This window comes from Salvia hispanica, chromosome 4, assembly GCF_023119035.1.
Source record: "Salvia hispanica cultivar TCC Black 2014 chromosome 4, UniMelb_Shisp_WGS_1.0, whole genome shotgun sequence".
Classification (NCBI taxonomy): Eukaryota; Viridiplantae; Streptophyta; class Magnoliopsida; order Lamiales; family Lamiaceae; genus Salvia; species Salvia hispanica.
The window spans coordinates 34,458,694-34,473,216 of NC_062968.1; the positions used below are offsets into that span (position 1 = coordinate 34,458,694).

Here is a 14,523-nt window from a genome sequence, read left to right on the forward strand (position 1 = left end):
GACGAAGGACCTGAGGCGGGAAATTGGTTCGACCCTGAAACCCCGGGAAGCTCAACCGCAAGTAGTCCGCCTCGAAGGGGAGTGCATCCGTCTTTGCAAGAGCGGTTGTCTATTCGGGCAAGGACACGTGATTCTACCGCCCACGCCCAACTCCAGGAGGATCTAATGGAGCACATTTGGGCAAAATTTGGCAACCGTTAGATGATCGTCACTAGAGAACTCCTTCTTCTGCTTCTTTGCCTCCATTTTTTTTTGATTTGAATTTAAGTGTGCAATTTGTAATTTCTAGTTTTTTAAATTATGTCTTTTTTATTTTTTTAGGTATTTAAATTGTAATTTTATTTTATTTAATGAAGTGTGTTTTATTATTAATTGAATTTGTTGGAAATAAAAATAAAAAATGAAATTGAATGAATAGTTAAGGGATGAGATGGTTAAGAGATGGAGGGATGCAGGTGTTGTCTCTTAGTTAAGAGATGGGCTGAAAAGTACAGTGGGACCCATGAATAGTTAAGAGATGAGATGGTTAAGGGATGAATAAGAGATAGGGATGCGGATGACATCAGAGTTTTTGGTTTGATTTAATAAAACTAATGAAAGTACGGTTTTGTGTTCACGGTGCGCACAGAAGGAAATAAACAGGTTCCCTTGGTCCAGCAAATCCATTAGATCACGCGGTCTAGGAACTCGTTGGTCGTAGGAAATCCTGGTCGTCGGACGCACAGAGCACTCTTTCAAAAACCCTCAACCACTTTACTAAACCTAGTATAGGGAAGTAGGGATCGATCCCACAGAGAAGGATGCGTAATAATCATGTTCAAGGATTTGGACTTGTTTTTGGTGTTGGCTGCTGCCACACATTTTTCTTGGGTTGAGGAAAACAAATTAAACTTGACTTGGGAGTTTTAAAACTACTACGCTAATAGCTAGGCTTAGGCGAAATAACAAGAGAACGTTGCAAAGAAAATTAACTGCTCAATTACCAGATCTAAGAAAACTACTCTAATTACCTAGACCTAGGAAACAAACTGACTGTGGGGACCATGACTGAAAAAGCAGAGTACGGACGAAAAGCTGGCAGAATAACTAACTCGGTACTAACTAACAAATGACATCATCTTCTTCAACCAAATTGCGTAAAAACTCATAAGAAAAACAACATGAACGAAATCAGAGCAGAGCAAACTAAATCTAAATCAAATTGATGCATAACAACGAAGAATTAAATGGATCTACAGATGCTAGACGAAGTAAAACAGGAAACAAGCAGAAAACTCAAATCCATCCAACAACTTCCTTTTCTCACTTCGGATCCAACCTCAGACGCTAAATCCACTCCGGATCCAAGCGTCCGACACAAACTCCACCCAACAGAAACACTTCATCACTTCAGATTTAAACAACAACCTCCAATCAGTCAACAAACCACAGGCTATCACCAAATTCCCAGATCAAGTACCACAACATCAAAATAAAACATAGATCGACATAAAACTTGTTAAAATAAACTCTCAGCAGCAAGATCTACGTAAATCAACTTGAAATATCACAACTAAACGCAAACCAACAGAAGCGAAAAGATAACAAGTAACATCAACAGCCAAGTCGACTCCCGAAGTGAAGTTCGACCGCAAAAGTGCAAAACAACTGAAATTAAAAGAGATTGTATCTTCTTCCACACGCAGACGGTGTTGCAACTGAAACTTTCTAAAGAAATGAACCCTTTCGTAACCCGAACTACCCCAGATCTCCCATTCCCAAGTGTGTGTTATGTGTGTGAACTAAAAGAGAGTGAAAAAAAGTGATGATTTGTGCGTTGCATGCTCTTCTATATATATAGGCGTTGGAGTGGGGCCCAGCGAGGTATAGATAGACTTTGTTGCCCTCAGCTATCTGACTCCCTCCGTCACGCCTTCTTTTCCTTTGAATTCTGCTCACTTCACTTCATTCCTTTGCTAGACCGTTTCCTTCAACATTCCCTCGATCTAGCGATTTTATCACACACCTGGCTTAGGAAACATGTTAGACCCAGCAATATTGTAACGCTTTTCACCATATAACCGATGCATGAAATTAGCCTTATCAACTAACTAAACAAAGTGAATAAGAAAATAAAACAATTAAAAATCAAGATTAATCATACAAAAAAGGGTATTACATGTATACTATTCCACTACTTTAGTTTGTTAATTAACAATTAAAATATTCATTCATGACTTCATTGTTACCAGAGTGAATCGCATAACTATTCTAAGATTCCTCCTGGACAATAGAGAAAGTAAATTACATGCAGATATTTATCAGACATCATATGCATGTAACTCAAATAGTTCATAAAATCCTTAAAATGCTTCCACTAGTAAGTTTACCTTTTTTTGGATTTTCTTTTGAAGCTTGGAAATTATGATTTTATTTGAACAATATAAATTTTTTATAAATGAGGCAAAAAGATATTTATGTTGTTCAAGGTTAGTTGTAATTCACACGCCATATATGTCAACAGCGCATTAAAGTAATGTAAAAAAATCACAACGATGAAGATATTCACGACACCCAATTTGATTATAGTGTCAATGTTGAAGATGACAATGGTGGATGAAACGATAAAGAAGACAACATTAAAGTCATAACACTATAACAATATTCTCCACTCCATCTGACTTCATAGTTTCATTTTCTGTATTTATCACTGAACTACCTAATTCAGTTTCAAAACAATATTGTTGATTTGTACTTTATATTTATCTACAAAAATTAATTTTGGTTTTCCATTTTGAAAAAATAAATATTAGTCTCTATTTGTTTATATTGGAAACAAGCTCTGTTTATTTATACCTAAAGATGGGTTTTGCGTTGGAAATGCCTTAAGACCATCTTCAACCATTTACACCAAACTCAAACTATTTTTCAGGTTTTGTCACATTAAACAATAACTTTAGTACTCAAATCATTTACACCAAACACCATACCCACACTCAAAAGAATATTCCGTATTCATATACTTTCTATACCTTTTTAATCTTACCTATATATTTATTTAAATTATACATTAGTCCCCATATCACTATATCAATAGTTTGTGAAATATAATTATTTGATTTAATATTATTAACTTATTAAAATATATCAAATATTTCATAATTAAATGATTCCATACTTATTAAAATAAATCAAACATCAAACATTCCATAATAACAATCAAACATCAATTAAACACCAATTAAATATATATAATTACATAAAATATTCGTATAACACAAATAAATTAGCAAAATTTATGACTCCAAATTTGCTTATAATATTAAACTTCATGTCAAATATAATAGTATCAAATATAATATCAGAAATTGTATAAGTGAAAATAAATAATAATTACTCATCTAAAACTTAATCAATATAAATGTTAATTAAATAAAAATATATAAAGGATTATATATTAAAATTTCAAAGTAAGAGTTAACAACTTATCACTCATGTCATTATACCCAATTATTAATAAAATCATTTGGCAAATTTGTGCAATTTACCGACTGACAATAGTCATAATCATTTGCATTTTTTATAATAATATCCCATTAATTAAATCCCATTTAATATCCACAATTAATACAAACCTATTTTAAAGCGCCGCATTCATCTTCTTCCCAATCCTTTGCGTTCTGTCTTCTCCCCCGTTTCCATCTTCTCCCTAAAATTTTTGCATCAGACGACATATTCTCCACAAATTAAGGTAAGTCTTCTTGCCTCTATTAGAAAATACGCAAGCTGAAGGATCCACTGCAATTTCAGAAAGTTCATAAACTACATATGCAGTAGCTACAGTGCTACTGCATTTTTGGCGTGTTACTGTTCAATATCTCAAAAAAGGACGGTTTTGGGAGTATGGTTGGAGCTTAATTCTACTCCAAAGATGCGTTTTGCAGTATGGGTCGGCATTTCCCCAACTCTCATTCTTTATTTAGTAGTATTCCGTTTTTATGCGTATCTATCGTGTAACAGGTAATCGCCGAATCGCCACGGTCGATGGTAGTATGAGCTAACATACTTTCGTTTTGATTCGAGCTCGAACAACTGCTTATTTGAGTTTTTTTTTATTTTAAACTGGACAAGCTCAAACCGATCACGGGTTAAAGAGTTTTTTTTTTTTTTTTTTTTTTTTTTTTTTAATATAAAAAGTTGAGCTCTAACTCAAGGAAAGAAGCTTGACTCGAGCCTGCACTTACTTGTCACATCTACCGGGCGTCGTCGAGAGTATAATTGTTATTTCTCTATGTCTAGTATGCAGAATATAATTGAATGCTGGGTCTACATGTGTCAACAATGAATGTAGCTGCAGTGGATCCATCTAATCTTCTTATCCAGCTGGAGGGTATTTTGGAATCTGACCCTTTCATGTAAGCTATTGCTGATGATAGTCATTTTTATTGTGTTCTCTTGATCTCTTCTAATGAACTAGCTAAATAATGATAGTTTGATCCAGGAATCCTGTAAGTTTGCCTCTGTGGGGGAAAATTCCCCTATTTTGTGGTTGCACCACTAGCTAGTTGTCTTGTCTATGAGATGGTTTTCAGATATGAATTTAATGTGTAGATGTAATTTTCCCTGTGTACCATTATTTATCCTCTTATTCGGAGATTTACAGTAATTGTTTCAACTTCCAATGTAATGACAGGAATTACTATTAAATATAGATTTCACTTACCTGTACTGCGATTAATATTTCTCTCCCTCTCTTTCTATTGTGGCAGTGATGAAGTTGGGTTCATTCATCCAACACAGTTTGCTTTTTTAAGTGAGGATGTCCCTAGTTCTACCTCCTTGTCGCCTGTGGCTGATGGGTCTCTCCTAGAGGATGATACCATTAAATCAGAACCAGCAGTCTGTAATAGTTCTAATACTTGCTTTTGGCATCATGAACATAAGCTGGGAATCTCTACCCTTGTTCTTGCTCAACTATATAGAGCGGCTAAAGACGCATTCATGGATTCACATAGACAATGCAGGATGTTGAGCAGTTCTCAATGTAAGAAGGATGAAAAACTAGATGAAATTGCATCAGTGTGTTCAACTTCTTTCTTAAACATTGCTGAAATTGAAGTTATGAGACATAGCAAGGCACTTCTTCTACTAAGCTCTGATTTTGGCACAGCATGGAATTTCAGGTACATTCATGCCCCACTTTTTTGCATACGCTTATATGTCCATTGGTTGCATTGCTCCCAACATATGTCAGACTTCTACCAAGTAGTTTAATCCCTGAAATGTAATATCCAGAAGTGGTATACGAGTTTAAGGGCGGTTTGTTCACAAAATAAAAGTTATACCTTCTGCAAGTGGTAAAATTGTTCCAAAGATTAGCTGGAAACCCGGTCCTTTTTATGTCTGGCTGTCAGCATGCTTCATAAAGTTGCTCAGTGAGAGACTGAGAGTGTTAAATAAATATTATGAGCTCATTTCGAAAAATACTTCTTCCTTCGTACTCCTTGGAGTTCTAGTGCTTAACATAAGATTTGAAGTTTGATGTTAACTTCATTTTGTAGAATCCTACTCAGCAACTACCACTTGATAATGATATTAAAACTTTCTCTTATATTTTCTTCTCCTAGGAAGTTAATTGTGTCAAAGAAGCAGCTCTTTCCGATGTTCATGGATGAACTGCTTTTATCAGCTCTGGTTCTATCCTATTCGCCAAAAAGTGAACGTGCTTGGAGCCACAGGTACTAACCCTTGTGACTTGGGTGACTACTAGTTTCTTTTTGGTGATAATAATGATTATTATTATTATTATTATTATTATTATTATTATTTTTATTTTATTTTATTTTATTTTATTTTATTTTTTAAGTCACTAAGTCAGAAAATTGGACATGGTAAGTAATATCTCATGATATGTAATACTCCCACCGTCCATGAAAAGTAGTCTCATTTTGCTATTTTGGGATGTCCATGAAAAATAGTCTCATTTCCAAAAATGGAAAGTTTCTCTCTCATACTTTACCCCACTTTTTTCTCCTCTCTCCCATACTTTACTTATGTTTTCTCCTTCTCTCTTACTTTACCAATTTCTCATTAAAACCCGTGTCGCCCACAAATGAGACTATTTTTTGTGGACGGAGGGAGTATCTACCTTCCGTTTCTGTACAAACACCCATAGTTACACACTTTAGAATAGATATGAAAAGCATGTGATGAATGGTGCTTCCCATGGCAAGTTTATTTTATCATTGTATTTACATAATTTTCTGAACTTGCGTCAATATTGTGTTCTCACTGGTAGGAGATGGGTGATCAAGATGATAGCTGGAAAGTCTGCAAATCTACCAGAGATTGTGGAAAGAGAATCTGAGTTAGTGAAAAAAATAGTAGAGGTTTAATTCTGTTCCAGAACTGTGAAGCCATACATATAGGAGTACAACTTTTTGGTCATTATCAATATTTAGTTGATGCATTTGCTAAATAAAGGCAACTTTGTAGTGGTTGCTGTCATTCACTTTAGTATTCTTTCAGCTTGTGTTTTTAAAAGTGTGATGTGAAAATTGTGTATATGTATTAAAGACTTTCCTTTTCAAACTGTAGGGTAAGAGCTATAGTTCTTGCTGGTTCTAGTTGTAATTATGCCCATGCAGTTTCTTGGATAGCTTTAGGTATTGGACCGCTTAATCATCTGATTAGAATAAAGAAGACAGTTCAGAGATTATTGTGAAAGCAGTCATTACGATTTACGGGGCAGGTAAAATTGGTGAAACTCTGGGTGTTTGAGTCCACCAAATTTAGCGTTCTACTGATTACACACTTAAACTAGCATTCCTAGGTCAGCGCGTGTTTAAAACCAGTTTACCCTTTAGATAGATCAAACTTTGACCCTCTTCAAGTGAGCATCTTTTCTGAAACTTACAGGGAACTTACATAATTTGGCCTTGCCTGGAGTACTTTTTTCTCTCTTAAAACAGTATTAAGATCACTGTTATTTTATCTGATGTAGCATTACCTATTTGGAAACCTAATGTTGGAAGTATGGTTCCCCCTAAGTACAAAGATTCCTGATTGAACAGAAGCATCCTGGATTTTATTCAAGTGCTTGTTGCACAATTTTCACAATATAGCTCTACAACCACCAGACACTTCCATTGTCGAATTTACTGCAGATTTGACCACAAGAATGACATATAGTTTGTGTGTTTGCTGTTGAGACAATTTTTGCCTTGAGGGTTCAGGGTTGATAGTTCTTGTTCTCTCAGTTTCTTATGTCATAAAGCGTTTCTATCGGTGCCATGCAATTTCTTTCCAGCAAAGCACAATATACTATCCTTGACAAAGTCATCGTGTGGAGTTGTAAAGAATTTGCTTCCTTCTCTGTTTTTCTCACTTCTATTTATAACTGCTCAAAATATGTCAATGTGAGCACTAGCTGCACTTTCTGCAATTTTTAAAGCATAAGCATAACTTGATTTTCTTATTTGCCTAAGTGTTGGATCTTCGTTATCTCTACCTGTGCCTTCCTTCGTATAAACCAAATCATTCTTCCCCAGAGAATCATCTGGCAATCCCGCAACTTGAGTGCATTATTTTAAAATTTAAATGATACCTTATAATCCTGGCATAATGAGCATGCATGGATGGAACTATATTTTATACATTTTTTATTATGTCACAGAACTCTAAGATGAATTACCGTGCTTGGAATCACCGCTGCTGGTTGGTTTCCTACATGTCGGACTCACAGGTCAGTTTGAAGTTAAGGCCCCTATCTCTTTCCCCTAACCCGTCATGTTAGACCAATTTTTAACAACGTTGATGTGCAGCATTTTGTCCAGCAATAACATTATTTCTAATTTTCTATTACCATCTTCATTTATAGAGAATAATTAATATTTTTTCCCAGTTTTGCATTATCCAATTTGGGTCTAGTACCATTTTCTGTTTTTTTTTTTTGAAAAATTAGTATTCTGTATGTATTTGGTTTTTCTTAATACTTCTTTGTGCTCTGTTCAGGTACTACTTGAGCTGCACAGTTCCAGAGATTGGGCTGCGCTTCATGTTGCTGATAACTCTTGTTTCCACTTCCGAGCTGTAAGTTAAGAATCTATGTCAAGTGTGTCCAACATAATTTGTTTCATATTTTATGTTTTGATGTTTCTCAAAATGCAATAACATTGAATTTGAGGTCTTGTTTACCACTGAACCCAACGTATTTTATGATAAAGTATTTCCATACGTGATGTAATGATAGCGAAATGCAGCCAGCACTTTATCATGATGATGAGATGCTAGTATATAAAGTGACGACATTGTGAATAAAGGGAAGTGACTTTGCCGTTGCCTTGACTAATTTACGAAGGTGCCTATGTCTTAGATTGTTTTGATGGATAGAAGATATCTCTTGTTGACATGATGGGTATTGCCAATTCATGCATATGTTTTCCGAGCCCATGCGTGTCATAGTTTCCCACATTGTATTTGTATAGGTGGTAGATCCATCAAACTAAGAGTTTGTGTATTTGCATCTAGTTGATTGAGACTTCAACCATCCCTTCTGGTTTCTCCTGCTCTTGGTCTTCTCATATAATAAGCGTAATATTAGAAATATGCATGTTATAATATCTTTCCAAAGTACAACTTCATACACAAACTAACATCTCCTATAATTTCAGCGGTTACTGGTCCAGATGATAGAGAATTCACGGCATTACAAGGATTTCAATGGTTTGTCAAATGAAGAACTTCAAAAACTATGGAAGGTCTGGTCTTGCATTTGTTTTGATCATTTGAATTGTTAAAGAAACTCCAAGGAAATGGGTTTTTGGTCATGGGATAAGGCATATTGTCCAAAATTATCATCCTAACTATAGTTGAGAGGTTACTTGCATATTGTGCATTCATCAGGCTCATGTGTTTTAAACATAACATGAAAAATTGGTTTATTTGCAGAAAATAATGCATGAAACATAACAGTGATGGAATATAAGTTATGTAGTTACTTTTTTAATGTATCTCTGAAGTGCTTAGATATGTCAACCGAAAGATTTGAAGGGTCTTTGATGTATAGTCATCTTTAGTTTGAGGTGTAAACTTATGATGATTATCTACCTGTTTATATGGTGATATTTGGCAAATGGATGCATATCAGGAGGAACTGGACTGGGATGCAATGTTGATAAGGCTATACGTGGGAAGAGAGGTAGGCAGCCACTACAGTATTTTGAAATAAAGAACATCATGACTATAAGAACATAAACTTCTGAATAAATATGGCTTACACGAGACATGTATAGGAGGATATTTGTATAATTAAATAGAAAAAAGTATGAATAGCATGATTATAGGAATTGAATGACATGTCATCTGATTTCCTTTACCTGGACTTTAGTTGTTGCATCTGCCAACAAAGTGACAAACAAGTTACTGTATTACTTTATACAAAAACTCAGGTGTTCTCATCTTATCTTGCTTGATGTTGAAACTAATTAGTACTCCTACTAGTTATAAACCAACTTACATTTCCATCTTGATTTTCATATATGTTTATTGATTCTTTTCTTTTTCTCGGGTACTGATTTCTTCAAGTCTCTGTGGCTTCATCGTCGCTTCCTGTCACTGATATGGATGAAACATTTAGCTGTTGATGGCCAGAGTAACATGTTCGTCAAAGATGAATTAAAGCTATTCCAATCCTGCACAATTATCCCTGATAATGAATATGGGGAATATCAAGCACAAACAACCTTTTCAGCTACCTACATTACTTGGCTTGCTAAGGTAGACTAATTTTTGTTACTTTTCTTGATACGGCTCTTTCTCGCCTCAGTATGCTTACTCTCCTACTATTGCTGTTTGTTTAGCAAATGCCCGAGTCTTTCGGTGTGGTGCTTAAAGAAAGCTCACAGTTTGAGGCGCTCAAGCTATTACTCGACCAAGCTGAAAAGAGCTTCCTTTGGGATTCTCTGAATGCAAGCACTCAACAATGAGTTAGAAAACTAGTACTACTAAAGTTCTTGGTGTTCCCCATTTCTTGTGAGGTGGCGAGTCAAACTTCGTCGTGCCACTGGAATTTTATATACAGACAGGAACATTATCTTGAAAAAGTTTAAAGGTTCTATGTTTATTTGTTGTTTATCATATGTTGATATATTTTCACTAACCATTTCAAGGGTTACATGGTAAGTTTAGTATTCTGAATCTCTGATGATGTTTTACTTTCCCTGTAAATGTAATTTTGCGATCGTATGGACTATGAATTGAGTTTTTTGCGGGTTTAATTTTTTTTTATGAAATACAGGATTTCATTTGTTCTTGTTAAGTTGTCTGATTCAATCTACAATAAAAACAATATAAAAACATCAAAACATAAAGCACGAAATTACTAGTTAGATAATATTCCATCCTTTTAGGAAATTGAATTTGTTCCTTTTCAATGAATAGATTCAAAATACTCCTACGAAAAAAGGAGAAAATAGAAACTTCAAAGCATAAAAACGAAGTGTCTAGTTAGATTACTAGTACTACTTCATACGTTTTCCTGGAGTCTTAAAAAGTAGTTGGTGGAAATGATTTTTAAGAGCATCCAAGATGGGGCAGTTTTCGTTCGGACGATTCCTTTTGTGTCGCCTCGTCCTCCCATTGCACGGCGATGGACAAGCGCCTCGCCCGAAAATTCGACCATGGACGACGCGGCGCTTGTGCCTCGTCCGTCCACTGAAGGCCAACAACAGGGGTGCGCGACTGACGACCCACACGTTTTCCCTTTTAAAAAAAACTTTTCAATCTATAAATACACTTCATTTCTCACTCCCTTCTCACACTCTCAAATCTCAGTCACTCACTTTTTCCAAAATGAATCTCGACGGCGACTTGTTAACTGCCGAAGGCAAAATTGGACTATAGAGCAGATAATGTTTACTTTAGCAGACCATATTCACGCTAGTGTTCATGAACAACAAGAGCAGGTCCCGAGGCCCATCTGCCGCTGGAACTACGTCCGCCGAGAGCATGACGTAACTCACCAACGTCTGTTTCGAATACTACTTCATTGATCAACTACAGTGGGGTCCGACGGTTTTTCGTCGCCGATTTAGAATGCAATGAGAGTTGTTTCTCCACATTGTTTGCACGTTGGAAGCGTGCGACTCGTTCTTCCAAATGCGGCTAGATGCGACCGGCTACCTGGGCTATCCCCACTTACGAATTGCACGGTTGCACTTCGTCAATTGCATATGGCACCACAACGAACATATTCGACGAGTATCTTCACGTCGGGGATACAACTGGGCTGGAGTGTTTGGCGAACTTTTGTCATGTCGTGGTGGAGGCCTTCGACACCACATATTTGCGCAAGCCGAATGCCACTGATTTCTGCTGGACATGCACAAGAGGGTGCACGACTCTCCTGGAATGCTGGGGGGAGCATAGATTGCATGAACTGAGATTGTCCGACAACATGGAGAGGCCAATTCACTAGTGGGTATAAGGGTTCCCACCCGACGATGATCCATGAAGCCATCGTTGACCACCGACTTTGGATCTGGCATGCTCACTTCTACGTGGCCGGGTCAAACAATAACATCAACGTGCTAAACACGTTGACTTTCTTCACCAAGCAATGCAAGGGCAACTGTCCGGTTATCGAGTTGACTGCTAATGGACGTCGACATCATAAGAGTTACTCTCTCCGTCCCATTAAAGATGTCCAACTTTTCTTTTTAGTTTGTCTCACTAAAGATGTCACATTTCCATTTTTAGAAAAAGTTCTCTCTCATAATAATATAAATATTATATTTTCTCTTTCCACCTAACACACAAAACAAAACCTCTTAAAATCTCGTGCCGTCCCACAAGTGTGACATCTTTTGTGGGACGGAGGGAGTACTACTTAGCCGATGACATGCCCGAGATGGCCAGTTTTTCTGAAGACGATCTCATGCCCAAAGGACCCGAAGAGAGCTTTATTTGCAAAGGGGCAAGAGGATTCACGAAAGGATGTGGAGTAAGAATTCAGTGTGCTTCAAGCGCTTTGTGCAATAATGAAAGAGGCCTAGCTCGTTTCTGGTTCAAACATTATATCGTCAATGTCATGTACGCGTGCATTATCTTGCATAACATAATTATCAATGATGAAGGTCCAGGAGTTGTCGATTGGTCCGATGATGAAGCCGGACCGAGCACAGGTCGTGCAACCCCGCCGGTCAGTCGAGGTTTACCATACGAAGTCATTGAGAGACTACGGGAAAGAGGGGAACATGCGCAAGCAACAAGCCATCGTGCACTCATGTCCGACATGATTGAAGAAGTTTGGGCACGTAGAAGTCGTTGAAATTGTACATTTTTTAATTATTTCCGTTGTAACTTTATTTTTAATTAGGTAATGTATGTTTAGTATTTATTTTAATATTTAAATTTTGGTATTTATTACTCCATTCGTCCGCCATTAGGAGTCTCATTTCTTGGCGGTACGAGTTTTAAGAAATATTAAGAAAAGTGGGTGGAAAAATGTTAGTGGAATATGAGTCTCACTTGTATATACTAGTTTTATATGAAATGAGAGTGTAATGAGTTAGTGGGTAGTAAGACACTATTACTATTTATGGTAAAAGTGAACCAAGACTACTATTTGCGAACGGACAAAAATGGAATAACGATACTCTTATTCGCGGACGGAGGGAGTATATGTGAAAAAAAAATTAAATATTAAATGAAAAATGGATTTTAAAAAAGATAATCCAGCCACTCCGCACAACTGCAAAAAGGCTAATCCGGACTAAGAAATGCTGATGTGACGGACTATATTCCGGACACTAGTTCGGACCAGTATAGATGCCCTTAAGGGGCAATTACTATATCCAAAATGAAGGAATAAATGAGACGTAAAAATAGGAACGTTAAAAAATGATAAAATGAGACATTATCTCGTGGACAAGGAGAGTAATTAATTGTAGCATTAGTGAAAAGAGAAGATGAGCATTATATTAAGTACTCTCTCCGTCCCACGATAAGAGTTACATTTCACTTTTATCATAAATTGGCCTAATTTCCACTAACTTTGAGCTTATTCCCTAGTCTTTATTTTGTTAACTTCGTTAACTTTTAGCTCTATTTTGTCAACATCCCCTAGAAGCCACTTTGAGCTTATTCCCTATTTTTTTTTGGGTACAAACACTTAGCCAATCACTTAGCTACTAAAATAAGTTTCATATTAGCCTCATCAATAAACCTTACTACTATTTGGGTGATAGATACAACTTTGAGCTTTGTTGATTGTGCTGTAAGTTTTGGGTGGTGTTCTATTTAAAGTTTAGAGATTTTTCAGATTTGATGAAATGTATAAGTGTTGAGTTCTTTGAAAGGAAAAAGATGGCCTCCAAAGTGTAAAGTCGAGGTCTTTGAAAAAAAAAACAAAAAAAAGAAGTGAAAAGAAAAAGAAAAGAAAAAAAAGAAGTGAAATAAAGTTAGAACTTCAATTGCTTTGTAAAGATGTAATCTTGTCTAGAAAAAATCTCAAGTTTGGGAGAGTGAAAGTGTGGGTTGTAAAATGTATATTGTTTGGTTCTTTGGAAGGAAGTTGTAGGAGTGAAGAATTTGGCATTCAAATATGTAGTTTTTGAGCTACTATCCATATTTATCCTACCTCATCCCTAGTCTCATTACAACCTTTGACTAAAGACCTTGGAATTTATTGTTGATGCATTATGGGTGTTTTGTAAATGACTTGGTAGAGTTAAAGAAGTTTGATTTGAAATCCACGGGTCTATGTGATAAGTATTGCTTGACGAGTCAATGATGACGGTTTGAGTTGTAGGATCTTATGTTTGAACTTACTTTGAAGTGCACCTTGACTTCAATGGTTCTTGAGAGTGGGAAATTTTGATTGGAAATGTTGGGGGTTTAGATTTTGTCATTCACGTCCTTATTTGATTCTTTGTGATGAAAACTTTTGTGAGTTGAACTTTGAAATATTATGCTTTGAGTGATCTTGCTCGAGGGCGAGCAAGCCCCAAACTTATTCACTTGCTCGAGGGCGAGCAAGTGAATAAGTTTGGGGGTATTTGATGTGAATCAAATAATGCTTGTTCTACTCCATGATTTCTCCTATTTTGTACGTTAAAATCATCTATCAATTAATCATTAAAGCTTGATTATTATATATTAGTTGATAGATGTACATTAGAGTTGAGTTTGATTGTAACTGTTCGTTGCCTATCAAGACGGTGTCCTAATTCTTTTATCGTACCACCATTACATTCGTCTTTGAAATAGCTTCGTGTGGGAATATTGTACGCCTCAATCGGAGCTCGGATGAATAAGTTATGACCATCTGACGAAGATTGCGCGAAGCAGTCAAACCCGGCAAAAACGCCCGGGTCGGGCGTTTTCTGCATCAAAATCGCCTGGCTCCAATAGAAACGCCCGGGTTGGCATAAAAAATGCTTGGGTTGACACCATTTTGCCTGGGTCGGGCATTTTTCTCGAAAACTGCCAAATTTTAGGTTTCAAATTGGTTTCTGGGGCGATTTTTGGAGGATATTCGGAGGC

General features: G+C 36.4%; 2 protein-coding genes across 9 annotated transcripts; both read left to right on the forward strand.

Moving 5' to 3' along the window:
• Window positions 1-3,630: 3,630 nt before the first annotated feature.
• Window positions 3,631-10,178, forward strand: LOC125222510 (protein prenyltransferase alpha subunit repeat-containing protein 1-A). Of its 8 annotated transcripts, none has more exons than XM_048125163.1 (12): window positions 3,631-3,730; window positions 3,790-3,928; window positions 4,279-4,394; window positions 4,749-5,162; window positions 5,607-5,717; window positions 6,278-6,368; window positions 7,655-7,735; window positions 7,993-8,070; window positions 8,652-8,738; window positions 9,128-9,178; window positions 9,565-9,756; window positions 9,840-10,178. In XM_048125163.1, exons 3-12 carry the CDS (start codon window positions 4,297-4,299, stop codon window positions 9,963-9,965), a joined length of 1,329 nt encoding a protein of 442 aa, XP_047981120.1. In that variant the 5' UTR covers window positions 3,631-3,730; window positions 3,790-3,928; window positions 4,279-4,296; the 3' UTR covers window positions 9,966-10,178. The 8 variants fall into 8 exon arrangements, with proteins under 8 accessions (XP_047981120.1, XP_047981127.1, XP_047981125.1 ...); XM_048125164.1 differs by adding an exon at window positions 4,000-4,026 and having other exon boundaries at window positions 3,642-3,928; XM_048125166.1 differs by adding an exon at window positions 4,000-4,026 and having other exon boundaries at window positions 3,642-3,922.
• A 1,700-nt stretch (window positions 10,179-11,878) lies between these two features.
• LOC125220962 lies at window positions 11,879-12,307 on the forward strand. Its single transcript, XM_048123088.1, has one exon. It carries the CDS (start codon window positions 11,879-11,881, stop codon window positions 12,305-12,307), a length of 429 nt encoding a protein of 142 aa, XP_047979045.1.
• Window positions 12,308-14,523: the final 2,216 nt, after the last annotated feature.